The sequence below is a fragment of the Belonocnema kinseyi genome, chromosome 5 (assembly GCF_010883055.1).
Source record: "Belonocnema kinseyi isolate 2016_QV_RU_SX_M_011 chromosome 5, B_treatae_v1, whole genome shotgun sequence".
NCBI classification, from domain to species: domain Eukaryota; kingdom Metazoa; phylum Arthropoda; class Insecta; order Hymenoptera; family Cynipidae; genus Belonocnema; species Belonocnema kinseyi.
The window spans coordinates 114,036,066-114,063,611 of record NC_046661.1 but is presented as its reverse complement, the minus strand read 5'-3'; the positions used below and the strand labels follow the sequence as shown (position 1 = coordinate 114,063,611).

General features: G+C 25.2%; 1 protein-coding gene across 4 annotated transcripts in view; it reads right to left on the bottom strand.

The window, feature by feature from the left end:
• Nucleotides 1–445: 445 nt before the first annotated feature.
• The window catches only part of LOC117173472 (calcium-binding mitochondrial carrier protein Aralar1), an 88,718-nt gene continuing 61,617 nt past the window's right edge, over nt 446–27,546 (bottom strand). For 3 of the 4 annotated variants that reach the window (XM_033362068.1, XM_033362072.1, XM_033362069.1), the window contains 15 exons: nt 23,274–23,389; nt 23,042–23,181; nt 21,026–21,172; nt 20,689–20,830; nt 17,097–17,190; nt 16,713–16,748; nt 15,059–15,149; nt 13,119–13,194; nt 12,870–12,988; nt 12,631–12,801; nt 8,659–8,799; nt 8,297–8,491; nt 6,203–6,305; nt 1,211–1,301; nt 446–1,000 (listed from right to left, as the gene is read on the bottom strand). In XM_033362068.1, coding sequence (XP_033217959.1) covers nt 829–1,000; nt 1,211–1,301; nt 6,203–6,305; nt 8,297–8,491; nt 8,659–8,799; nt 12,631–12,801; nt 12,870–12,988; nt 13,119–13,194; nt 15,059–15,149; nt 16,713–16,748; nt 17,097–17,190; nt 20,689–20,830; nt 21,026–21,172; nt 23,042–23,181; nt 23,274–23,389 — 1,834 coding nt within the window. In that variant the 3' untranslated portion in view covers nt 446–828. The remainder of the gene's footprint in view (nt 1,001–1,210; nt 1,302–6,202; nt 6,306–8,296; nt 8,492–8,658; nt 8,800–12,630; nt 12,802–12,869; nt 12,989–13,118; nt 13,195–15,058; nt 15,150–16,712; nt 16,749–17,096; nt 17,191–20,688; nt 20,831–21,025; nt 21,173–23,041; nt 23,182–23,273; nt 23,390–27,546) is intronic. The other variant, XM_033362070.1, reaches the window with a different exon arrangement.

Below are 27,546 nucleotides of genomic sequence, written 5' to 3'. Positions count from 1 at the left end.
TTAAATTAAAGAAAAATTGATATCGAAACAGAAAAAAAAATATATTCCTTTTAATGAGATTTTTAAGAAAATCTTATTACGATACGAAATTCCAAATGAACTTGTTAATTTAAATCTTTGCTTCTAATTGCTGCTGGGATAGAATCTGACATTTATATATCATATCAGATTACCAAGAAGATTACCAAATCTCGGAGTATATTTAGGAAACAGTCAAAGCTACATAAAGTTTTTTGAATACATTTGGGGGTAGTAGTAATTTCAAAAATTGTAGAAAATACTTTTATTTTTATGCAAATTTTGCTTCAGAATGATGAGAAAAAAATCGAAATACATTTTTAATTCATCAATTTTCTACAGGAATGATTCGATATAAATATTAGGTAACAGTCTCTATTTTGCTTTCCCAAAAAGTTGTTATGTAATTTATGGATGGTCTCTTATTGTATTATTAAAAATGTCTGCTGATTCGAAAATCAAAAGATCGACTTTTTCTTTTCACTGAGTCTATAAAAAATCTTCAGGACTGGAAATTCAATGTTTATAATAAGCGTATCGATTGTACTAAAGTCACAATCTCGTTCTCGAAGAAAGTTAAAGAAGAAGCATTCGCGAAAGCCTCTTCCAGTGACAAAAATTGCTATAATTTAAATTTAAATTCAAATACAGATTTAAATTCAAATTGGAATTTTATTTGTTGTCACTTGAGAGAATTGAGGCTCGCGATTGTTGCCAGGGTGAACAACCTCTAACTTCTTTTTGTACAAAGAGATGATCGTCTAAAATGCTTTCTGGATTCGGTGCTTCTAGTTTATTTATTTATATATTTTATTTCCTACTTATGGACTGGAACCTTGGTAAGCAGAGACCAAATTTAGACTCGATACCGGTGAAAATTGGAAGAGCTACTTCGTAGCCACCTATGTGGTCTGGATTTGTCGACCGGATTTCGTCAGCAACTCCAGTCGTAGGCACCTTCAGCTCGGATCCACTCGGTCGTCTGGATTATTTAAAGAAATTAATTAAATAAACAAAATTATGAAGATAGATATTATAAGATTAAAGTTTGGGGTTCTAGAGCAATTTTGAGAATTTTTTTAGGTTGACACAAAATAACTTTTGAAGAACTTGACAGAGAAATATGAATTTTAACATTCACTTTACCAGGATTTGAATTTCAATAACAATTTTTTTTTTAATTTATACTTACGATCCTCCAAAATCGACGACAAACAACCTCTGGAGAATTTCATAAGTGAAGAGGGTGACGCCAAATTGTGGCGACGATCTGAATACTCGAGCTGTAAAAATAAAAATGATAAATTATTTCCAAAAAGGTGTAAAGATCCCTTTTTGTAATTCTTTGTGAAAAGAAAGATTTAAAACGATTGCCAAATATGAAAGATTCAGCATGACTCTAGTTTTTTAATATTTAATTTTAAATGTTACATGTTACATGGACTCACAACGAAGATGTGGAAAGAGCTGAAAGAGACTTATCGTCAAACTCATCATATTTTTTGACATATATCCATAGCCTCTCTAATATAAATAGAGTACCAGGCATAATGAATTATGAAGGATTAGATTTTGATAAACAGAATGACATAGTAAATGCATTGGCAATATTTTTTTAATAATGTTTACAAAAAACCTGTTAATAATTTCCTGACATTCTTACCGAGGTCTTCTTCTAAGTCACAACATGTTAAACTAATGGAAGATGCATCGCAACTAAATCATATAGACGTATTTAAAGCACTATATTCTCGCTCTTCAAAAAAAATGATGGCACTGATCACATATAAAAGATATACCATAAAAGGATTGCAAGAGACTTCAACATATTTCTAAACTTTCAAAAGGTTTCAAACTATTTCCAAATATTTTAAAAGACTTAAAAGAGTTATTTTAAAAGATTTCAAGAGATTTTCGTATATTCCAAAAAATTAAAAATTTTTTTAGACAATTTCAGGAGGTTTTTTTAAAAGATTTTAAGCGATTTCAAGAGATCTAAAAAGATTTTGAGAGATTTTAAAATATTTTAATAATTTTAAAAGAATTTAAAAGATTTCCACGATTTTAAGAGATTTTAACCGATTTCAGAATATTCCAAAAGATCTGAAATGATTTCAAGAGATTTAAAAAATGTCAAGAGATGTCAAATTAATACAAATAATTTGAAGGGACTATTAGCTTTTTCCATTGATCTTAATATGGAGAATGTTAGCTCCGGCAGGCATCAAGTATTTTGTAAATGACCCCCAAGAGATTCCACGAAATCTCCAAATATTTCATTATATTTCAAGAAATTTAAAATAATTACAGCAGATTCGAAGGATTTTAAAAGATATCAAAGATTTTGCATAATTTCCAAAGATTTCAATAGATTTTAAGAGATTTCAAATTATTTAAAAAAATATAAAAATATTGTAAGAAATTTCAACATATTTCTAAACTTTCGAACGGTTACAAAGTATTTACAGATATTTTAAAAGACTTAAAAGAGTTCTTTTAAGAGACTTGAACCGATTTTCGTATATTACAAGAAATTTAAACAAATTTCAGAACATTGCAGGATATTTCAAAAGATTGTAAACGATTTCAAAAGATTTTATAAGATTCCCATGATTTTAGGAGATTTCAGAATATTCCAAAAGATCTAAAAATATTTTACGAGATTTCAAGAGATTTTAGAATATTTCAATACATTTCAAGAGATTTAAAAAGATTTCCATGGTTTCAGGATATTTTAAAAGGTTTCAGAACATTTCAAAAGATCTAAAAAGATTTCAAGAGACTTCAAAATATTTCAATAAATTTCAAGAGATTTTAAAGGATTGTTATGGTTTTAGGAGATTTTAAGAGATTTCACAATATTTCAAAACATCTGGAATGATTTCAAAATATTTCCAAGGATTTCAAAATATCAAAGATTTCGCACAATTTCGAAAGATTTCAATAGATTTTAAGAGATTTCAAATTATTCCAAAAGATATAAAAAGGTTGCAAGCCATTTTAAGAGATTTCAACATATTTCTAAAGTTTCGAACGGTTTTGAAAGATTTCCAGATATGTTAAAACACTTAAAAGGGTTCTTTTAAGAGATTTGAAGAGATTTTTCGTATGTTCCAAGAAATCTAAACTTTCAGACCATTTAAGGAGATTTCAAAAGATTGTAAGCGATTGCAAAGGAATTTTAAAGATTTGCATGATTTTAGGAGATTTTAAAACATTTCAGAATATTTTAAAAGACCTAAAAAATTTTTAAGAAATTTCAAAATATTTTAATAATTTCAAAAGAATTTATAAGATTTCTATATTTTTAAGAGATTTTAACAGATTTCAGAATATTCCCCTAAACGTATCACGTATTTTGTGAATGCCCCCCAAGAGATTTCAAGATTTCGAGTAATGATTTTCGCAGATTTCGAAGGATTTCAAAGAGGTTACAAGCGATTTTAAGAGATTTCTACATATTTCTAAACTTTAGAACGGTTTCAAAAGATTTCAAAGATTTCCAGAAATTTCAAAAGGTTTAAAAGAGTTGTTTTATGAGATTTTCGTTAATTCGAAAAAATCTAAACAAATTTCAGGCCATTTCAGGAGGTTTTAAAATATTTTTAACGATTTTTAAAGATTAGCATAACTTTAGGAGATTTTAAGAAATTTCAGAATATTCAAAAAGATTTAGAGAGATTTCCAGAGATTTTAGCATATTACAATAAATTTCAAGAGATTTCAAAAGATTTCCATGGTTTTAGGCGATTTTAAGAGGTTTCAGAACATTTCAAAAATCTCAAGAGACTTCATAATATTTCAATAAATTTCAAGAGATTTTAAAGGATTATTATGCTTTTAAGAGACTTTAAGAGATTTCAGAATATTTCAAAACATCTGGAATGATTTCAAAATATTTCCAAGGATCTCAAATTATCAAAGATTTCGCACAATTTCGAAAGATTTCAATATATTTTAGGAGATTTCAAATTATTCCAAAAGATATAAAAAGGTTGCAAACCATTTTAAGAGATTTCAACATATTTCTAAAGTTTCGAACGTTTTCGAAAGATTTCCAGATATTTTAAAAGACTTAAAATAGTTTTTTAAAGAGATTTGAAGAGATTTTCATACATTCCAAGAAATCTAAACAAATTCCAGATCATTTCACGTGATTTCAAATTATTCCAAAAGATCTAAAAAAATTTTCCGAGATTTCAAAATATTTCAATGATTTTTAAAGAATTTATAAGATTTCCATGATTTTAAGAGATTTTAAGAAATTTCAGAATGTTTAAAAAGATTTAAAAATGTTTTAAGAGATTTAAAAATATTTAAATAATTTGAAGAGATTTCCAGAGGTTTTGAAACATCTCAAATTTATCGAACTATTTCAAAAGATTTTAAAGATTTCCATAGATTTTAAAACATCTCAAATTTATCGAACAATTTCAAAAGATTTCAAAGAGTTCTTTGAAGATATTTTGATAGATTTGAAGACATTTCACTATACTTAAAGAAATCTAAACAAATTTCAGGAGATCTTAGAAGATTCCTATAGTTACAAGAGATTTTAAGAGATTTCAGAATATTCCAATATATTTCAAAGCTTTTCGAACGATTTCAAAAAATTTCCAGAGTTTTCAAAAGAGTTCAATGGGCTCATTGTAGATCTTTCAAGATATTTTAAAAGATTTGAGTATATTTCAAGAAATCTAAAAAAATTTCAGGAGATTTAAACAGATTTCAGAATAATCCAAAATATCTAAAAAAAAGATCTTAAGCTATTTAAAAAGAATGCAAGAGATTTAAAATGTTTCATCAAATTATAAGATTAATCAACCCCTCGATTAATTTGTAATTTAGTTGGTCTAAAGTGGCTTTAAATGCTGAAAATTCAACTAATTATTATGGTAAAGACGAATGATTTCTGTCGATGCTATAATCGTTGTTTTTGACGATTATAAATAATAATAATAATTTAAAATAAAATGTTAAGGATTAAAATTCAAGTATGAATTAATCGATGAACTGAAAAAAGTTTAGTATAAAAATTAATGTGATTTACTATGAATTATATCTACTCAAAACAGAAAAATAGGTATTTTTTAAAACCCTGGTAAGAACGAATAAAAAGTTCAAAGAAATTATTAACACGAATATTGTAATTTAAAAAGAGAAAGCATTATTAAGAATATAATTATAATTATTAATCAGAGTTATTTCACATTGCTAACTGTCTTGATCGAAATATATATAAAAACTATCTTTAAAATTCATAAATTCAATAATTGAGCAACTCTATTTATAAGAAAGACCTCAGAGCCTTTATTTGAAATAAAGGAAAAATAGAGGGTTTTTTGGATAAATGCGAACCAAGTAAAATAACAGTAATAATAATAATAATAAATTAAATCATTAAATTAATTACATTTTGTTGGAATTTCTAATCAAAATTTTAATTTCAACTACAGTGTTCTTAAGTTATTTTTTAATTTTGATGCTTTCAAGCAAAAAATTATTTCAAATTGCAAATTGTATCATTTCATTTTAAAAATAATAATGCTTTAGAACTTGATGGCAAAATTTCTTGTTAAATTGAATGTGTCATACGTTGAGTTATTTTTTTCAAATACAATGAGAGTCCAATTTTTCATTTTTTTTTTTTTTTTTTTTTTTTTTTGAGAAGTAGGATTGACTCCAATTTTTTCTTTATAAATACGGTTGACATAAATAATTTTTCATAATTTTTTCGCAAAATTTTTGTGCCTCAAATTTGTATACGTCAAAAAATTTTTTAATGTGAATCGGTTTCAAATTATAATTACACTGACAATTTGGAAATGAAAAATTTTAATTTGGTTATCTCATAATTCTGAGCTTTCTAAATTGAGATCATAGTCAAATAATTGAATTCTTTCATTTTCAGACGCTTACAGAATTCTTTGATTTAAAATGGATATGTGTATAAATTTTCTTTAAAGCGACTTTCGGAAAGTTTGAATTTTTTGAAATTTTTAATTTATCTTGGTTTAAAATCTTTCAAATTTGTATTCTTTTCCATTTTTACCGCCCAAAATTTTAATCTTATTTCAAGAAAAATGAAATAACAGAAAACAATGTTCAATTTGAAAAAATCTGAGGTACTAGCATTTCCACCAAATTTCTATTAAAACTACGAAATCATAAATTTTGCAAACACCTGTTGCTCCTTTCCAAAAAGCTCTTGCCCCCTCTTCTCTGTAAACTTTCCGGGCACAATCTGCTAGTCCATTGTAGGTCGTCTGTCCTTCTCTCGCAACAACCTGAAAGTAATTCCAAAAATAAAATTCCTCCATAAGTAATTTAATAGTTTTAAAACAAAATAAATTTTTTGTTTAATTTTTCCTTGAATTTTATAATAATAAAGGACCAGTCCATTGACTTTCGTCTGAAACATGTTGCAAGCATATTTAAACAAAAAATTATTTTTTAAATATAGTAAATAGTAATTCATGTAGATTTGATTTTGCACTTTAGAGCGAAAAATGATTGTTTGTTTAATTTTAAATAATATTCAACGGTGATTTTCACAACCTCAATTTGATCAAAACCCGTTGAATCGAACCGAAAAGAACGAATTTTAAATACAATAAATGAATCCTCAACCGAAACAGATTCATTTTGAACCAAGCATTTTCATTTTTAACAACAAAGATTAAATTTCTAACAAAAGAGATGGATTTTTAAATCAAAATAATTAATTTTCAACAAAACAGTTCATTTCTAATCAAACAGTTGAATATTCAATGGATTAATTAAATTTGTAGTTAGCAAAAATTTCAACTAATAAAAAAGAATGTTTAACAAAAACTTTAATCCTTAACTAAAACAGATTAATTTCCAATCAAACAATTGCATTATTTACAAAGAAATTGATTTTCTCCCAAAAAATTATTATTTTCAATAAAATACATAAAGTCTCAACAAAATAGTTATATTTACAATCAAAAGGATTAATTCTCCACAACAAATTTTTTTTAAAACAAAGTACATGCATTTTCTACTGAAAATGATAAATTTTTAAACAAAAATGAAACCAGATTGCTTAATTTTTCTAGCCAAAAAGACGATTTTTTCCACAAAACAATTAAATTTTCAACCGATAAGAATAACTTTTAATAAAAATGTTGAATTTTCAACTAAATATCTTATTTCAGAAATGTTTTTTTTTATATATTTATTAGTTGAAAATTAATCACTTTTTGATGGTGATTAAATTATTTTCTTGAAATTTATACGTTTTTTGGTTGAATTAAACTGTTTCAGATATAAAGTAAAAATATTTTTTGGTTTAAGTGTCAACTATTACATTTTTAATTCCAAAAATTTTTTTATTTGTCAAGGATTCATCTCCTACGCCAAAAATTTAATTATTTGATAGAAAATTTGTTTTTTGTTGTTTGGAAATTGGCCTTTTTAGTTGGATATTTATCTATTTCGTTCAAAATTTGTTTAAATTCATTTTTTCAGAATAGATTCGTCTCTGTGGTTGAAAAATTTTTGTTTAGAAATTTATCTTTTTATTTAAAAATTTATTATTTTGTTGAAAACTCGTCTTTTTGGGTAAAAAATTTCTCTGTTTTGTTTGAAATAATTTGTCTAGATAATTTTTTTAACTAAAATTCTATTTATTCCATTTTTTGTTGAAAATTCAACTACTTGCTTTAAACTTAATTATTTTGTTGCAAATTAGTCTTTCTTGATAGAATATTAATTTTCTCGTTGACGATTTCATCTTTTTTGGTTAAAACTGTACATTTTTATTTAGAAAAAAAACTCTTTTGTTTGATGATTTAATTATATTCTTGAAAATTCCACTATTTTCGTTTAATCTACAGATTCCTGATATAAAATAGAAATATTTTTTGATTGAAGTATCAACTATCAACAATCAAGTATCTTGAAAATTCCTCTTTCTAGGTTGAAAATTCAAGTAATTGGTGGAAACTTGAACCGCTGTGATAAATTTTTTTTTTAAGATTCATCACCTAAAATATCAATTTTCATCAATTATTCAAAACGTCTATGCTTTTCTTTCGTGATATATGAGACTTAAGATACTACATGCAATAAAAGAACAATAAGTTAACAACGTTAACAATAAATTTATATTTTAATTAAAAAAGCGCGTCAGACAAAAAATAAGAATCGCGCACGCAGTGTAAGTGATTGCTTTCTAGTAGATTTTAAATTTTAAACAATTTTAATTTAATTTAAATGATTATAAAATTAATTAAAATATATGGATATCGACCTGTAAGCGAGTCTTAATGACGTCAGCAGGCGTGACAAGTGCCGCAGCAGGCACTCCCGCTATCGCACCGGAAAGGAGACACGATAAAGGTGTATTATATCCTCCCTCGTCTGCCATTCTCGATTTTGTGTGGGCGTACATCGGGAAATAAATTGCACTAAAGGGCACGTCTCTCAATAAACAGGCTCTCGCCCCCTGAAAAATTCATAAAACAATTATTTTAATGTATAAACAACGAAAAATAGAAGTCAATTTTGATAAGATGTTACATTTTAAGCAATTTTCAATTGACATTTGTATAAAAAAAATATTTATATATTAAGCGATACAACAAAAATAGGTTCGAATTTTTGTATAATTACTTTGTACAATCCAAAAAGTCCCAATTCTTTCACCACCGCCCAAGCTCTGACTTTTTGTCCTCCAGCAATTTCTCCAGCAACTTGCAATCGGATTTTGACAATTTCGAGAGGATTCGTGAAAACCACTTGAGATGCTCCAGCCTAGGAATAATAGAAAATTATATTATTTCATTTCACCATTCTCAAATTTTTCCTGCATATTTCAGAAACTTGAACACAAATTTTAAAGGTAAAAAAATGTTCCAAGTTCAAAATAAATGAAGTTGTTTATAAAAATGCACTATATTGTTATAAGAAAACAGGAGGTATGTTATACTATTTTGCAAAGCTTGTGGGTAAATGTGTACTTTAAGTACTATAATAATTTTTTCTTTTCAAAACTTCTTTTACAGTGAGCGGTTGAAAACAAATAATATTTCCCGATTACCAAATTTTGAAAAATCATATCTCCCATGCAATGACCCATATAGAATTTATGGTGTAAAATCATAAAGTTTTCTTCTAAATAGTTTAATTTTGAATATTTACGATTGAAAACTCTTCAATTTTAAAAACGTGTAAATCTAAATTCTTAAATTTGCATGATTTTGGAAATTAAAAATCAAATTTTCAATACTAAATCTTCAAAACTGAAGAAATTACTAATACAAATCATTAAAATTATATAAAATTTTAATTATTAGTTGTCAAAATTAAAAACTCTTCAATTAAAAAATTTACATTTTATAGTTTTGCAACTTTGAAGAGTTAAAATTGAACATTCTTAAATTTTGAAAATACAGAATGAAAAATTATAAAAGTATCGAGATGTATATTTTTAAGATATTTAATTGGGAACAATTTTTTGGAATAGGTACATTTATATAATTTACAATTGGACATTCTTCAATTTTCAAGATTTGCAATTTGAAATTTCTCATGTTACGCATTTAAATTACCAAAATTTTATTTGTAAAACTTAAACGTGCATAATTTTAATCGTAATTTTTCCAAATTAAAATTCTTACAATTTTGAAGATTTACAATTAAAAATTAATCAAGCTTAACAACTTGCAGTTTAAATTCTACAATTTTAAAAATTTATAAATAAAAATACTTAAATTGGGATGATTCTTATGATGTTGAGGATCAAAACTCAAGAGTTTTTAATTCTAAATCTTCCAAATTGATAAAATTTGTAATTTACATAGTCATAATTACAAAAATTGTTATTATTAATACTGCAATTGAATTTTTTTATTTTGAATATATATCATAGCAAAATTGAAATGAAAATTCTACAATTTTAGAATCGTAATAATATTAATTCTTAAATTTTAATGATTTTTTTAGATTCAAAGTTCTGCCATTTTGAAAAATTCGAAATTCTTAAATTTTAAAAATATAGAATTACGATGATTGATTTTTCAATATTTATATTTTAAATGTCTTTACTTTATAACATTTTTTTAAATCGTTCAATCTTGAAGATTTGCAATAAGAAATTCTTCAAGTTTCAAAATGTTCAATTTTAAAAATTTACAATAAAAACGCTTTAATTTTGAATATGTATAAATAAAAATTCTCAAACTTGGATAATTTTGAACTTCAAAATTCAACTTTTTTATTTCTGAATCTTCTAAATTAAAGAAATTCTGAATTTAAAGTATCTAAATTACAAAATTTTACATGGTAAATTGTAAAAATTAAAATATCATTTTCAAGGATTTATAGTTCAAAGTTCTACGAATTTGAAAATTTTTGATTGAAATTCCTGAATTTTAAAATGAATAAATTTGATAAAAATTCTTAAATTTAAATGATTTTAGAAATTAAAAGTCAAGTTTTCAATTCTAAATCTATAAAATTGAAGAAATTTCGACTGTAAGGCATCAAAATTGCAGAATTTTTAATTGTAAAACTTAAAACTTTTATAATGTTTAATTTTAAACTTTTTAAATTGAAATCTCTGCAATTCAGAAAATTTACTATTGAAATTTCTAAAATTGTATATATTTAAAATGTAATATTCTACTATTTTTAAGATTTTCAATGAAAAATTTTTCAATATTAACAATTTGCATTAAAAAATTCTTCCACTTTAAAAATATATGAATAAAAATTCTTAAATCGAGGTGATTTTAATTATTTTGAAGATCCAAAATGAATAAAAAGCTAGATTTTTTTATTCCAAATCTTCCAAATTTATGAAATTTCCCTTTTAAGTCGTCAGAATTACAGAAAGTTTAATTATTAAACATAAAACTTGCACAATTTTTTATTGTAAATTTGATGAATTAAAATTATTAAATTTTAAACATTTACGCAATTAAAAGTTCTACAATATTCAAGAGTTACAATTAAAAATTATAACATTAAAATCATATAATATTCCAATGAAGATTTAGAATTCGGAAATTTTTTTGTTGGCTTCAGATAGAAGAAAAAATTTTTTATCTTACTTTGTAGTTATACTTCTAACTTACCTTGCAATTATTTGTGAAATAGCAAAATTAGAAATACCAAGTTGAAATACATAAAAAATCGATCGATTTAAAAAAATAAAATTTATTACCTTGAAGAATTTCGGATTGTGAACTGTTCAAAACTTTTGAACAATTTTAGGCTATTTTGGCGTTTTGTACCGGAAATCAGTATTTTCAGGGAAAAAATCATTAAATTTGACAGAAGATGCCGTTTTTTGTACAATTTTAGGTTTTGTTAGCTGGTTTTCACCGGGAATCGGTATTTTTTAATATATAGCGGCATTTTCAACCATAAAACGATATTGAAATATAAATTTAAATTTTCGTTCAAGAATCATTATATTTTAACGAAGATTCACAACTTTCTAACAATTTTAGGTTATATTGACGTTTCAATATAGATTTTATTTATTTTTAACAGAGAATCAGCAGTTTTTAACAGAAAGATATTCGGTTTAAAATAAAACTGACTATTTTAAACAAGTGTTATGATATCGTTTTCAGTGAAAATAATTAGACTTTCAAAAACATCAGTTATTTTGAACAAAAATCATCATAATTCGAAAATAAAATTTACAATTGATAAAAATTTTAATTTAAAGTTAAGATATCTATTTCCATCAATTATAAAAAATGTTGTTCTTGTTTTTCTTGTCCATTATTTGAAATAATAGATACTATTATATATCAAAATGTTATCAATATTATATTTTGATTTAAAAATTGTGCGAGACTAAAAAAAGAATAATCGTGCGTGTAGCACGCGTGTTTTCTTCTAGTCGAATTAAAAATGTAGGTCTATTAAATCAAATAATTCATGTATGAATCTTGTTGTTTTTGGTTCAAACACAAGTTTTTAAACTGAAAATATAACTAATATTCACGTTTTTCATGAAAAATTATCTTTTTTAGTTTAAAAACATTCATTTCTTTCGTTTAAAATTGAATTATTCCATTTTTTTTTATAAATATACGTATTTTTGTCGAAAAATCGTGTGTTTTTAGAAAACTCATATTATTTCACAGCAAATCATATTTTTTAGTTGAAAATTTATCATTCTGTTGAAAATTAATTTTTTATCTTCATTTTTTCGACTCAAAATTTAACTATTCTATTTTTTGTTGAAAAATTATCTTGTTTAGTTTTTAGTAAAACTTAAAAAATTGTACTAAGTATTTAAATGTGGAATTTTTAAATTTTAGATTAAATTAAGAAATTTAAAACATTACGCTTTCAAAATTAGATTATTTACAGAATATGGAATCGGAAGCCTTTTAATTGTATAATTTAAAATTAAAGTTTTTGAAATATAAAGTTTAAATTTAAATTTTATTAGAATATGAATTCAATAGATTAAAAATGAAACATTGAAATCACTGAAAGAACATTTTTTAAAAGTTATATATATTAAACGCTTTCGATTTGAAATTGTTTCATTTTGATCACTTATAATTCGAAAGTATTTGATTTAAGTTCTTTCAATTTGAAATATTTCGACAAACTTACACAAGCGCCGGAAAGAATTTCTCCAGAGATTGGTAGATTTCCATTTTTGTCCATAAATTTATCCCTTACGAAATCATTAACTGTTAGTTTGATAGCTTTCTCCGGAGCAACTCCCATCAATTGTGGTACCAGCCCTCGGTAAAGTCCGAAGAATCCCTCGTGCCGAATTACCTGTTAGAAAAAAATCATAGTTTTATGTAAAAAAACGTGATGTCAAAGAGAGAGTTTTTGATTCGAACCTTTTTGCAACAGTCGAAACTATTTTTGTACATTAATTCACCAATGAAGGAACCCGTCCTCTGATTTTGCATTCGAGTCTTCACCAAATCAATTGGATAGACTGCAGTTGCTCCCACAGCTAAACATAAAATTGCCTTCATTGTAAATACACTTTTTTTTAATTTTAGCTGCTATTTTAAAAATTACAGATTTTTTTCCGAATTATTTTAAAAGTGACAGACGAATTAATTTTAAAATGTACGACGCACCTCCACCGACGGATCCGAGCACGAACCTGTAGCTGCTTTCTAGAATTTGTACAAGGACTCCACGCTCTTCGGGACTCTAAAAAGTAATTTTTTTTAATTTAGGAATTTTATGAATTAAAATTTATTTATAAAATAAGAAGGTTGAAAAATGTGGGAGTTCCTATCCATAAAAAAGTGTTGTTACCAAATATCATGAAAATGTTGGACACATTGTGGTCGAAAACCTGATTGGTTGCGAAACTACGCAAATATGACTTTTAGTGGCTATTTTCAGTTTGTTTAAGCATTGAAAAATATAAAAAAAGTTTCATGATCGCATTTATTTCTAAACGTTTCAAAGTATTATTGATAAAAGAGACAATTTTAATTTTGTGTGTGTGTGTGTATGTGGTTTTTAAGAATTTTCGAAATTTTTGCAATTTTACAAGATTACAACATTTTAGAAAAAATTTGAGTAAGTTTAAGAGATATTTTTAATTTTTTTAAACGATTAAAAAATAATGTAACACTCCTAAAGATGTCATTTTTTTTAATATAAACTTTTTTTAAATTTAGAACAGAAAACATTTTTAGGAAAAATTCGAATCTTTTTAAAAGATAATCAGAAGGTTCAGAAGTCTTGACAAACATTTTAGAATAATTTTAATATATTTCCACAAATTAGATAAAATGTAGATTTTGCAGATTTTGACAAAAAATTTAGAAGCTTTTTAGGAATTTTGAAAAGCTTCAAAATAATAAAGAAATTTTCCTAAAATCCATGAGATGATTACAAAAGTTTGCAAAAAACTGAATTAGGTTTAAGACTATTTAGAAATTTTAAAACGTTTCAGAAATAATTTAAAACTTGTCAAGATTTGAAATTCTGTTGAAATGTTTATTTTCGAAGATTTCGGCAAAAAAGAAGCATCTTAAGAATTTTGAAAGGTTTCAAAAGAAGCAAAAAATTATCTCTACATTCGTAGCAAAACGTAAAATGACTTTTTTTGTTTAAAAAATTAATTTTAAGAGTATATCTAGGAAGATTTCAAAACATTTCGAAAGATTTCCAAAATTCACAAAAAGATTCTTTTTGTCAATGTGCAGAATTCGGATCATTTTAAGATACTTAGAAAGTGCAGAAGTCTTGAAAAACATTAAACAATAATTAATAATTTTAATACATTTAAAAACATTTAAATAAAATGTAGATTTTTTAAGATTTCTAGTAGAAAATCATAATCTTTTTAGGAATTCCGAAAGGTTTCAAAAGAATGAATAAATTTTCTTAAAATTCAAGAGAAAATGTCAATTTTATTTAGAAAAATGAATTCCTAGCGAAAATTGCGAAATATTTCGAGACATTTCCAAGGATTTCCTGAAATTTTCAAAAAAATGTAAAAGATTTTAAGGCAACAAATTTATATTTCCAAGACTACAAAATTATACAAAACGTACAAGTAAGATTAAGAGATATTGAGAACTTTTTTTAATGATTCCAAAATAATTTAAAACTTGTAAATATTCCAAAAAAAATATTTCTAACCAGGTATATTTTTGATAATTTCAAGAAAAAGAAACTTTTAAGAAAGGAAATTAAAAAATGTTATTAAAAAAATTGAATGAAAGGGAATAGTTAGAAAGATTTCAAATTTTTTTTAAATATTTGAAAAGGAGAAGGGTCGATTTTGCGGTTCTTGGTTTAATTTATTTTCGGATAAAAAAATATGACAAAAATTTGTTCAGTATCGACGGTCTATTACACCTTAAACGGACCACCCTCAACCTCGCACTTCCCCCCCCCCCCCCACCACCTCAAATACTGAAAATTCCATCACTTGCTAACAGATTTTTAATAAAAGATTATTCAATTCTATGTTAAAATAATCAGTTTGGGTACAATGTTGCTCTAAGTAAAGGAACATCATTTAACTGACATCATTTAATTTTCATGAACTCACCGAGACGGCCTTTATTTCTGCGAGTCTTCTCGTTATATGCTTGAAATACTGCTCGGGTGTAATGGACACCAAATCATTATAAACGATCTTCCTGAAAAGAAAATTCCTGATAGAATAGAAAAATCTAAAAATTCATATAAAAAATACAAAAAGATATTAAAAATAATTCTAAAACTATATAATCAAGCCATCTGGTAAAAATTTTCTGGAAACTCAAGACTCGATTTTCAAAAATTTAGCCGAAAAGTTCACTGGAAATTAACAGGTTTTTAAGAGCTTCTCAGAAAATTGTAGGAATTTAAATGTCCTTTTAAATTTATGAAAATTTATCAAAAAAATATGAAGAATATTGAGCATTTCCAGAGAAGGAAATTTTCCGGAAAATTGTTGAGGCTTTTTAATAATTCCATTTTACAGAAAATTCACAGGAAATTCATGTAAATTTTCAAAAATTTTCCCGATTAATTATTGTAAATTACAACAGAAATGTATAGAAATATTATACACTTTTCAGAAATATAGGGAAACTTCAAGAAATAATTTTCTTGGACATTTTCTGAAAAAATGCCCACTTTTTTTCGAAAAAATCCAATGGAATTCACGAGAACAGAATTTCCCGCCAAACAGACTGAATTAGCAACAAAGAAAAATTGTAAATTTTGTAAATGAACTTGAACACCATAATTATTCTTATTTTTTCCAGAAATTTCCTAGAAAATTTGCAATACAATAGTTATGTAGGAAATCATGAGGAATTATGAAGTTCCCGAGTACCTCACTTGAATTAGAATTTACCAGAAGTACAATTTTTTATTTTCCATCAAGTTTTTAAAAATATGTCAGGAAAATTGCGATGAATTGTCGGAATAAGACTTTCCAGTAAAATCCAGTTTATTTTTCATAATTCGGAAAAAGAGAAAATAGTCTGCCATTTCTGGGGAACATCCAAAAAAATCTTGATATTATATAAAATAAATTATTCTCGGGAATGTCTTTGGAACTTCATGAGATTTTTTCGACAGTCCTTTTCCCTAGAAAAATTTTCCACGAAAGAACAATACAGTTTTAGAAAACTTTAGAAACTCAAAAAATTTTCAAAGAACACCCGAAAAAAAATTGTAAAAATATGAATGACAATACAGTTTCACGAAGAAATTTGAGCCCTGAGAAAATTATTCCAAGCAAAAGCGATAAAAATATCTACGAGTTTTTCAAAAGTAAAAGAAATCTACATTTAGACATAATAAAATTTTCCAAAAATGGCTAAAAATACAATTTTTCGAAAAACGTTAAGCTTTACAGATATTCTTTCAAACAAAAGCATTATAAATGTCGATGAATTTTTCGGAAGATATTAATTTACATGCAAGCACAAGCAGCGTCATCATATTATCAATATCTCAGGTCATCATCGCTTTGAAAAATGCATAAACAGCAATTATAGAATAGCCATCGATATTCTCCTAAAATAAAATGATGCAAAGTGATGTGATGCAAACTGATGTGATGCAAAGTGCAAGAAAGGTGTAGATTTGCAGAATAAATTATAGAACAAATTGTAAAAATTAGTAAAAATTGGTGACTTTTAATAATATAGAAACATAGAAAAACATATACTTTTAAATAACGACATATTTAAAATAATAAAACGAACCCAGACCGTGTTATCGCCTCAGCACCTTCCGCTGATCTGATCCAAGCAGCGCAAACACGTAAACAAACATTTTCAGTAGGAAAATATTTCTATGGAAAAAATGTAAAATCATCTTCTTTGACTACAACGAACAAAATTATTTTCAAACAAATTTAAAGTGAAAGTATTTTATTTCAGATTAATCAGAAAAACTGACACAATTGAGACTGAAAAACTTCTTTCTATTTTTTGAAGGAGAGTACCGACAATTTAAAAAAGATAATTTACTTTGGGTTTTTTTTTTTAGGGATTTCATTTTGCCTTTTTGCGATGACGACACCTTGATAGGATAAAATTAGGGTTTACATATTTAAAATTTTTTAAAAATATATGTATAAAACTTACCCGGTTTGATGAAGGAGATCACAAAGGTGAAAAAGGATGTCCACTTCCAAAGGTGTTATTTGAGACATCATTTGTGCTGAGTGAAGGAATTCCTCTGAAAAATAATATGATATAAAAATTAGACCTTAAAATTGTATTACTAGAAAGAAAACACGAGCGCTAAAAGCGCGACTTTTTACCCTCTCGAAGTTTTTAAATTGAAGTATAAAATTAATATTAAGATAAAATTGTTATATTTGCATAGTATCTATTACCTAGAATAATAAGACAAGATAAGCGAGTCCAATATTTTAAATAATTAATCAAAATTGATATTTAAACTGCAGAATAAATATAGAATATTTTGGTACAATATATCTAAACACTATCATAGCCTAAAGTAGCACAATATTTTAAGTTTAATTTTTTAAATAAAATTATTTTTGTTCATACTAACCGATTTCCGGAGAAAAATGTTTAAATAACCTAAAAATCCTCCTAAAATTAAAAGTCTTCATCTAAATCGATATCAAAATGATTTTCTCTTCTTATTGTTAAAGTACTGATTTCCGGTGTAAGAAGTCAACATAATTTTATATTGTTAAAAAGTGATGAATCTTTTTAGAAATGTTTGGAATATAATTTCTTTTTGATGAAAAGTACCAATTTTAAGATGATTTTTGTTGAAATAAAATACAATTTTCAGGTGAAATACGCCAACAAAACTTAAATTTGTTGCAAAATTCTTGCAAAAATTGCAAATTTCATGGGAAAAAAAATGATTTTTGTTTCAAATTAACACTTGTTAATATTATTGTTAACATTAATGTTTGATGTAAGACGCTAACATAACATAAATTGTTGAAAAATTATTATTCTCAAAAATCTAATGATTAATGTGTGAAAAAGTAAATTTTTGCTCAGAGAACTTAAACCGTTAAAAAAATTACTGAAGTCTAATAATTATTTATTGAAAATACCTATTTTCGGTGTAAAACGCTAAATTACGCAAAATGGTTGAAAATTGGGAATTTCGATTATTTTTGTTTAAAAATGCTAATTTCCGGGAAAAGGACGAAACAGACGAGTGGAAATTCTTCAAGCTTGTAATTTAAATCTATAATGATTTTTGTTTAAATAAAATACAAATTTCAGGTGAAACACCCCAACATAACCTAAAATTGTTAAAAATTGTAAATATTCTTTAAAATCTAGCAATTTTTGTAGTAAATTTTTTGTAGTAAAATAATTTAACGACTTTGGTTTGAAATAACCAATTTTCTGTCAAAAATTTAATAACATTAGAGTTTAAACTATTCAAAAATTGCAAATCTAATTCAGAATATAAAAATGATTTTTGTTTGACCAATTTTTTGTTTAAAACGCTAACGCAACCTAAAATCGTTGACAATTATTAACCCCAAAAAACTAATTATTTTAGTTTAAAAATGTCAATTTCTGGTTAAAAGGCTAATAAACCCAAAAACGTAAACGGTTGAACATTTTTATTCTTTGAAAGTCAAATGAATTATTTACTGAAAATGCCCATTTTCGGTGTAAAACGCTAACATTACCAAAAATTGTTGAAAACTTGTCACTTTATTGATGATTTTAGCTTAAAAGTGCTAATTTCCGATGAGAAAAAAATAACATTTAGAAGTTTATTCAATCATTTGAAAGTAGATTATTCCCAGGAAAACAAGAATCCATTGAATGGAAATGTCCCGATAATAAGCGTTGAGTAGAGAAAAATTAATTTTTTCAGATTTTAGCGTGAAAGTGAAGATTATTCTATTATTTTGAATGCGCGATTTTTCCATCTGTCTAAAATGTCATTATAAGAAGAGGATATCTCCGAAACTAATTCATTTCTATTTCAATATATTGAATTCCTTGCAATTCTACCGACAGATACACCTCACAGAGATATCTCTATTCCACAAAAGTGTTCGTATTTTGAGATTATTTAATTCCTTCTAATAAGTTCACAAAATATGTGTAAGAAATTGTTTTAATTCCTTCATGTGGAATATAAGTTTTGAAAATTTAATCCTAATCAATTGAAGTGCGTCTTTCTAGAGTTAAAATTATTTTCATTCACACATTTGAATAGATTTCTTTAATGCACTTTTTGACACATTTAAATAAATGATTAAAATATAAATTTGAATATTTTTCGAATTTATAAGTTATAAAAAGATTTAATAATAAAGAATAGGTTAAATAAATGCTTTCGTTAAATTCTACTAAGACGATTGAGAGGAATGGGATTTGCACTTTTTCTGTTCCAGTTGGGGGATTTTTAGACAGAGAAAAATCGCCTATTCATAGGAAAAAAAATTCTTAATTTTTCTGAATTCAACGCTTATTACTGGGGTTATGAATCGGAGAATTTTAGAATGCCGATTAAAATTATTTTTAAATTATTTTATGTTAAACATATTAACATAACCAAAGTTTGTTGACAAATTTGCAATATCCTTTAAAATCTGATAGTTTTGTAATAAAACACTAATTGTTAAAACAAACAAAACATTACTTAAAATTGTAAATCTTCTTAAAAATCTAATGATTTTTGCTTAAATAACGTAAAAAACTTAAATATTGATGTTATTTTGTCGATCAGGGTAATTAATTAATTAATTTCTGATGTTAGATATTGCGATTGCTGATAAATAATTTTCTAGACAAACGAGAAAATTATTTGACCTAGTAACCCGCAATATCTAACATCAGAATTTAACGTAAAAAACGTTAATATAACCTGAAAATGTTCAAAAACGGTATGTCTTCTTCGAAATATATATTGAAATCCGCTATAGCTTAACTTATATTGTACAAAAAATTCTATCTTTTTTTAAATCTTATGATTTCTTACTAAAAATGCCGTCTTCTAACGTAAAAAGCCAACATAACGAAAAAAAAATGATTGAAAAACTTCTCACAAACATATATTTTTTTAATGGAAAATGAAAATTTCGCACGAAAAATAGCATTATCATAGTACAAAATTCGTTGAAGGGTTCTAACTTTTTTTTTCAAATTATAATAATTTTTGTTTGAAAAGAACATTTTTTGATGTAAAACCTTAGCGTATGCAAAAATGGTTAAAAAATTATTAACCTTCCAAATTTGACGCTTTTTGTTTACAAACGACAATTTTAGTTTGAAAAAATAATAAAACCGAAAAACGGAATTAGCTGAAAAATGTTTAATGTTTGAAATCTAATCATTTATGATTAAAAATGCCCATTTCCGGTGTAAAACGCTAAAATAACCTAAAATTGTTGAAAATCCTTATGGTAATTTTTCTTTTAAAATTGATAATTTTCTATGAAATAAACTAAGGAAATCTACCATTTTTAGAAATTTCAAGTGCCCAAAACTTTATGGTATTAGAATAAAATTCTTTCTTGAAAATACTGATTTGTAACGAAAAGCACTAACATAAGACATCTATATTATTTTCAACAATTTACATATTCGATAATTCTAATGTTTTAATTTAACCGTACACAAAATTTAAAAAATACAAGTGTGCTTGTGCACAAGATTCTACTTTCAAAATTTCAAATTTAAGATATAAAACTTCTTCAAGCAAAATGAAAAATACCTTTCGTGACTTCCTGATTCCTGTGTCCATTCGTTGCATTCAAATAGATCCTTTTTATCAACTCCATATTGTTTAGAAGGGAATTGAACGCCATGAAATAAGGAAAACTGACTTTTTTTGCATTATGGCCTGCGCTAACTACCTACAAATGGAAAGTTGAATCAAGATTTATTTGTTTATTCATTAAATATTTATCCATTTATTCCGTCATTTAATTATTTATAAATCTAAAATCTTCGATTTCTGTTTAAATCTCAAGCAGGATTCTTTTTTTTTTAAAGATCAACCTATTTTCTGGAAATTGTAATTTCAAATATTATTTCAAAAGATTGCTTACCCCGATTAGATTATCCCTAACTTCCTTCGTGAGCAAATGACTTTTTATGCTCAGCATAATGTCCTGAAAATCCAAGGCCGATATGAATCCACTGCTATCCTTGTCGAATTTTTTGAAGCCCTCTGTTGCATATTCCTCGTGAAAGTCCTTGAAAAATTCATTTAATGTTATTTAATTAATAAATGACAATTAAATTTTAAGGGTGGTTTTAGTATAATAAAATTAAAATGGTCAAAACTGACAATTAAAACCCCTATTAAAACAATGGGAATAGGGTGATTTTTCACGACATTTGGAGAATAATAGGGGAATAAATTCGTTTGAATACAAATATTGTGCATATATTGTATAGGTACATAAGATAAAATATATTATATTATCAATTATAAAAAATATATAAAATAAACAATAAATTACATATATATATATATATGTATATTACATTTTGAACAAAATAGTTGAATTTTCTACCGTAAGAGATGAACTATCCAAGAAAGATTTAAATTCTTAAGTCAGCAAGTCGAATGTTTTAGAAAACTAATGAGTTTTCAATCTGGAAAGATAAATTTCCAATAAAATGATGGAATTTTTCAAAAACGACATCATGACTTTCAAACCAAATAGTGTACATTTCAACAACAATAGAAATTAAATTTTCGACCTAAAATGATACATTTTCAAACAGATAGTTGAATTTTCAGAAAAAAAATAATTTCAACCAAAAAGTTGCAAAAGGGATGAATTTTTAATAAAAATCTTGAATTTTTAACCAAATATGTAGTTGAAATTTCAACCAAATGGTCGAATTTTCAGAAAAAAAAAGATTAAACTTCAACAAACTAGTTGAATTTTGTACGATAAAAATAATGTTCAACAAAACAGTTAAATATTGACCAAAAAGATTACCTTTTAACAAAATAGTTTGATTTTCAACTAACCAGTTGAATTTACAACAAAATAATTCAATTTTCAACAAAACACTTAATTTTTTAACCAAATAATTAAATTTTCAACAAAATAGTTCAATTTTCCACCAAAGAGAAGAGCTCTTTTAATCAAGAAATGCATTTTAAAGAAAGAAATGATTTTTAACCAAAAAAAAGACAAAACTTTTGTCAAAAAAGATGAATTTTCAAACAAAAATGAAGAATTTCCTACAAAAAATTAGTTTCCAACAAAATACTTGAATTTTCAACTAAATCTATCAATTTGGAATTTCCAGTCTAAAAAGTTAATTTTGATTTAAAAAAAAAGAATTTTCAACAAAATATTTACAATTTTGCACCAATAGAATGAATTTTCAATAAAGTAGTTTAACTTACAACTAAAAACGGTAAATTCTTAACAAAAAAAAGTAATAGTTGAATTTTTAACAAAAAGATCAATTTTTAGCCAAAAATGGAATAGTTAAATCTTCAGTTACGAAAATTTTGTATGAAAAGAAAGAATTTTTAACAAAACTGTTCAATATTTAACCAATAAAATGAATTTTTTACTAAATAGATTAACGTTCGACCAAGCAGTTGAATTTTCAACCAAGAATATTAATTGTCTACCAAGAAAGACGAATTTTCAACTGAAAACGATCAATTTTTAACCAAAAATGATCATCCTTCCACCAAAAATGTAATGAAAAAAACTTCAGTTTAAAAATTAATTATGAAGCTTAAATAAAATTTTAGCAAAATATTGCAATCTTGCATCAATAAAATGAATTTTCAACAAAGTAGTTTAACCTTCAACCAAAAAAGGTAAACTCTCAATAAGAAATGTAATCATTTAATTTTCTGTACTAAATATTTACTAAATATACTAAATATTTAATATTACTAAATATACGAAATATACTAAGTATTTAATATTAAACTTTTTAGTTAAAAATAATCTACTTTAACCAAAACTAGTTGGATTTTCTTCATAGGGTAAAACCGAAAAAGGAGAAAAGGGGGGAGTTTCTTTAAAACAGGGGAAACGAGAGTAATTCTTTAAAAAAATATTTTTTTGTGTAAAACTTACATGGAGGAACTGACTGAATTCTGAATAGCTAATCAGTCTTTTTTTGTCTTTTCCAAAGTAAAGTTTCAGAAAATCACTGTCCATGTTAAAGGGCATCCTCTGATGCAAAACTGTTTTTCGCATCACCTCAGCGAACTCCGCTGTTTAAAAAACAGTCCATTAATTAAATAGGGTCTTATTCTAACAAAAATGTACACAAATATTTTTTCTTATTATGAATTTTTTTACGTACCAAATGCAACCATTCCATTTCCATTAGTGTCAAAGAGCAGGAATGCCGTTTTGTAAAGAGCATCTGGCACGCAGAGCAAACCCTCGAATGATTGAAACTCAGCAAATGAAATGAGCCTGACAAAAAAAATTACTTTTAGGAACGAGTACTTTTATTTGCAATATTTCTTTCAATAACATTTCAATGTTATTTGCTTTGAAAATGTGCCTTCAAATAAATAATACACTTCTTATGACTTTGTAGTCTTTTGTTTTATTTTATTTAAAAAAAAAAATACATTTTTATTTTGTTTTTTTCAATCACGGAATTTATTACTACTAAATCATAATAAGTTTCCTTGCATTCTTATAGTTTTTCTTTAATTCTTTCGAATTCTTTTGAATTCTCAGAATTTTTCAAATAATCTTGATTGAATTGAATATTATTCAACTCATTTAAATAATTTAAACTCCATTGAATTATCTTAAATTTCTTTAATAATATATATTTCTATGCATCGCTTTTGAATTCTGTAAATCATTTCATTTTTTAATTTCTAGAATTCTCTTAATTCTTTGCAGTTTTTAAATTATTTACATTTTCTTGAATTCTTTTAATTCTCTTGTATGCTTTGAATTTTTTAGAATTTCCTTCAATTTTTTAAATTTCTTTCTTGAATTCTAGGATTTTTAGTATTCTTTTTAATTCATCTTAATTTTCATCAATTCTGTTCAGTGCTTTCGGAGTGCCTTTAAACCTTTTAACTTTCTTGCACCCACTTGCTTTCTATCAATATTCTGGAATCTTCTAAATATTATTTAAGACTGAACTCATTGAAATTCGTTTGACTTATTTTAAATTTCTGTGAATATCTTGAATTCTTTGCAATCTTCAAATTCTTTAAATTTTCTTGAATTCTTTTAATTCTTTTGTATACTTTGAATTTTCTAGAATTCTCTTGAATTTCTTTCTTAACCTCAATGAATTTCTTATCATTCTTTTTGATGAATATAAATTTGTATAAATTTATCTTAGTGCTTTTGAAGCAACTTGAATTCTTTAAATTTTCTTACATCTCCTTGAATTCTATTATTATTCTTGAATTCTTTACATTTTTTTAATTAGAATAGGTTTTTATTCTTTCGAATCATCTTAAAGTCCTTTATTTATCTTAAATATCTGAAATTCTTTGAATCCTATATTTAACTTTTATAAATATTCTTCAATTATTCTTTGAGAATTCATTCGAATTATTTTTAAATCCTGCAAATATCTTGAATTCTTTGAATTTTTTATTTCCCAGAATTCTATTGAATTCTTTACATATACTTGAACTCTATAACTCTTCTTCGAATTTTGTTGAATTAATATTGATTTCCATAAAGTCTGGTTCTTTTGAAGTATCTTAAATTCTTTTAATTACTTAAATTTCCTTGAATTCCCTTGAATTACATTACCGGTAAAAAATTTGGGTCCACCTCTTTTTTGACAATTGATTAAGTTCTCTTAATTTTAATTATGTCAAAGCTAAAATGTTGGCTCCTTAAAGGTTTAAATACTCTTAAAATTCTGTATAAAATGAACCCAGGATGAAGCCTATTTGTATATTTTTCGAGTAGATATTGCAAAAATGGTGTAAATTTAAATGTTTTCTTAAATTTGTAATAACTTCCGTAATAATTAATATTTATTAATTTACCTAGGCTCATTTTAAAGCTATTTTTCCACAGTATCGAAATATCTTATTAGTGTAAAACAACTTCAAGTTCTTGCTCTGTCATAATATTTTTTTTTTAGATTTACGATCATAACACTCTTGTAATACTGTGGAAAAATAGTTTAAGTTCTCGCACTGTAATAAAATTTTCTTTGAAATTTACAATCATAAGCTGTTGTGACAATGTGGAAAATAGCTTTAAAATGAGCCTAGGTAAATTAAAAAATATTATTATTACGGAAGTTATTACAAATTTAAGAAAACATTTAAATTTACACCATTTTTGCAATATTTACTCGAAAAATAGACAAATAGGCTTTATCCTAGGTTCATTTTATATAGAATTATGAGAGCATTTAAACCTTTAAGGAGCCATAATTTTAGCTTTGACATAATTAAACTTGAGAGAACTTAATCAATTGTCAAAAAAGAGGCGAACCCAAACTTTTGGCCGGTAGTACATATCCATATTTTTGTATTCCTTCAATATTCATACAAGAATTCATTATAATTCTTCCAATCGTTTGAATTCTTCAAAAATTCTTTATAATCCTTACATTTTCCTGATTTTTTTGAATTCTTTAACACTTTGAATACGTTTGAATTCTCATAAATTATCACAATTTTTTTAAATATCTTAAATATTTAATTCATTTTCAGCATTATATAAATATGTATTCTTAAATACATACCTTGAATTTCCTTAAATTATCATGAATTATTTTTTATTATCTTGAATTCTTTTAATATTTTCTAACTCTTTGGATTTGCTTTAAATGCCGTGAATTATGTAAATCTCCTTAAATTTCCTGAATGTTGTAAATTTTCTTGAACTCTTAACAACTTTTTTATATTTCTTGAATTCTTTTGAATTTTGTAAAAGGTTTTGGATTTTTTAATCTCTGAATAATCTTAAATATTCTTGATCTCTTTGAATTATTTGGCATTTTTTAATCATTATAAATCTCTTTTGAATTCTTTGAATATTTTTTAACTCTTTGAATACGTTTAAATTCTTTGGAATAATCTTACATTCCTTTAATTTGCTTATATATCTTAAATATCTTATCTTTTAAATCCTTTCTTTGAATTCCATCAATATTCTTAAATTCTTTGAATACTTTAAATTTTTTTGAATTCGTTAGAATTCTTATGAATTATTTTGAATTCTCTTGTATTCAATGAATTTTCAAGAATTTTGTTAATTTTGTGAACCCTAATTCATTGATTCATATAATTATATCCGAATTATTTGAATAAAGAATTCCCTTCAATTATTTTGAATTACCTTGAATTCTTTCAATATTCTCGAACTCTTTCAATTCCTTGGAAAGAGTGTGTGTTCTGAATTTTCTTAATTCTGTAAATTTTCTTGTTTTCTTTTTTAATTTCTTGAATTTTCTTGTCATTCTTATAAAGTTTTTTTATTTTCTGAACTTTTTAAATTATTTGCAATGATTTTAAATCATTATGAGTCTCTCCTGAATTCCCTTCTTTTCTTTTACTTGTCTTGAATTCTTTGTGTATTCTTGAACTCTTTAAATACGATTGAAATCGTTTTGAATGATCTTAATTCTTTTAATTATCTTGAAAATCTGCAATTCTTTAAATGCATTTTTTTAAATTATATCAATATTCTTGAATTCTTTGAATACTTAAAGGCTCTCTGAATTCGCCAGAATACTTTTGAATTAACTTGAATTCCTGCAATTCCTTGAATTCTGTAAATCATTTGCATTCTTTAAATTCTTTAATTTTCCCTTAATTATTTGAATTCTCTCCTATTATTTATATTCTCCATAATATATATATTATATTATATCTATTATATATTATATATTTGCCTTAATGCTCTTTAAATACGTTTGTTTTTTCTTAATTATCTTATTTTCTTTGAATCTCTTGAATTCGGTAAATCCTTGTAATTATTTGAATTCTATGAATATTTTCGATTTCTTTGAATACACTAAAGATTTCTCTTCAGTAATGTGAATTATCTTGAATTCTTCCAATAACCTTTAATTATTTGAATTGGTTAGAAATGTCGTGAATTCCCTGCATTTTCTTCATTCTATAAGATTTCTCGAATTCTCTTGAATTTCTGTTTGAATTTCCTTAAATTCCTTTCATTATCTTTAATACCTTCAATTCGTCAAATCCATTCTTTGAATTCTATCAATATTCAGGAATTCTATAAATACTCTAAAGAACTTTAAATTCGTTAGAGTCCTTTTGAATGAACTACAATACTTCAAATTCCCCTGAATTTTGTAAATCATTCGAATTCTCTTGTACTCTTTGAATTTGCTAGAATTCTCTTAAATCTTTCACACCTCTTGAATATTTCTTAACTCTTTCAATAAGTTTGAATTCCTTTGAATCATCCTGATTTTTCTAAATTATGTATTATGACTTTAGTTATTTGAATCCTTTCATGGAATTCAATCAATATAATTATTATTATTATTACACCACTAAACCATTTCCCTTTCGGGGTAGGCGTGACTCACTCGGCAGGGGAAAGGAGTAGTGTGTGGAAGGGATAGAGATTTTTCAGATTGATCCAGAATTCTCGTG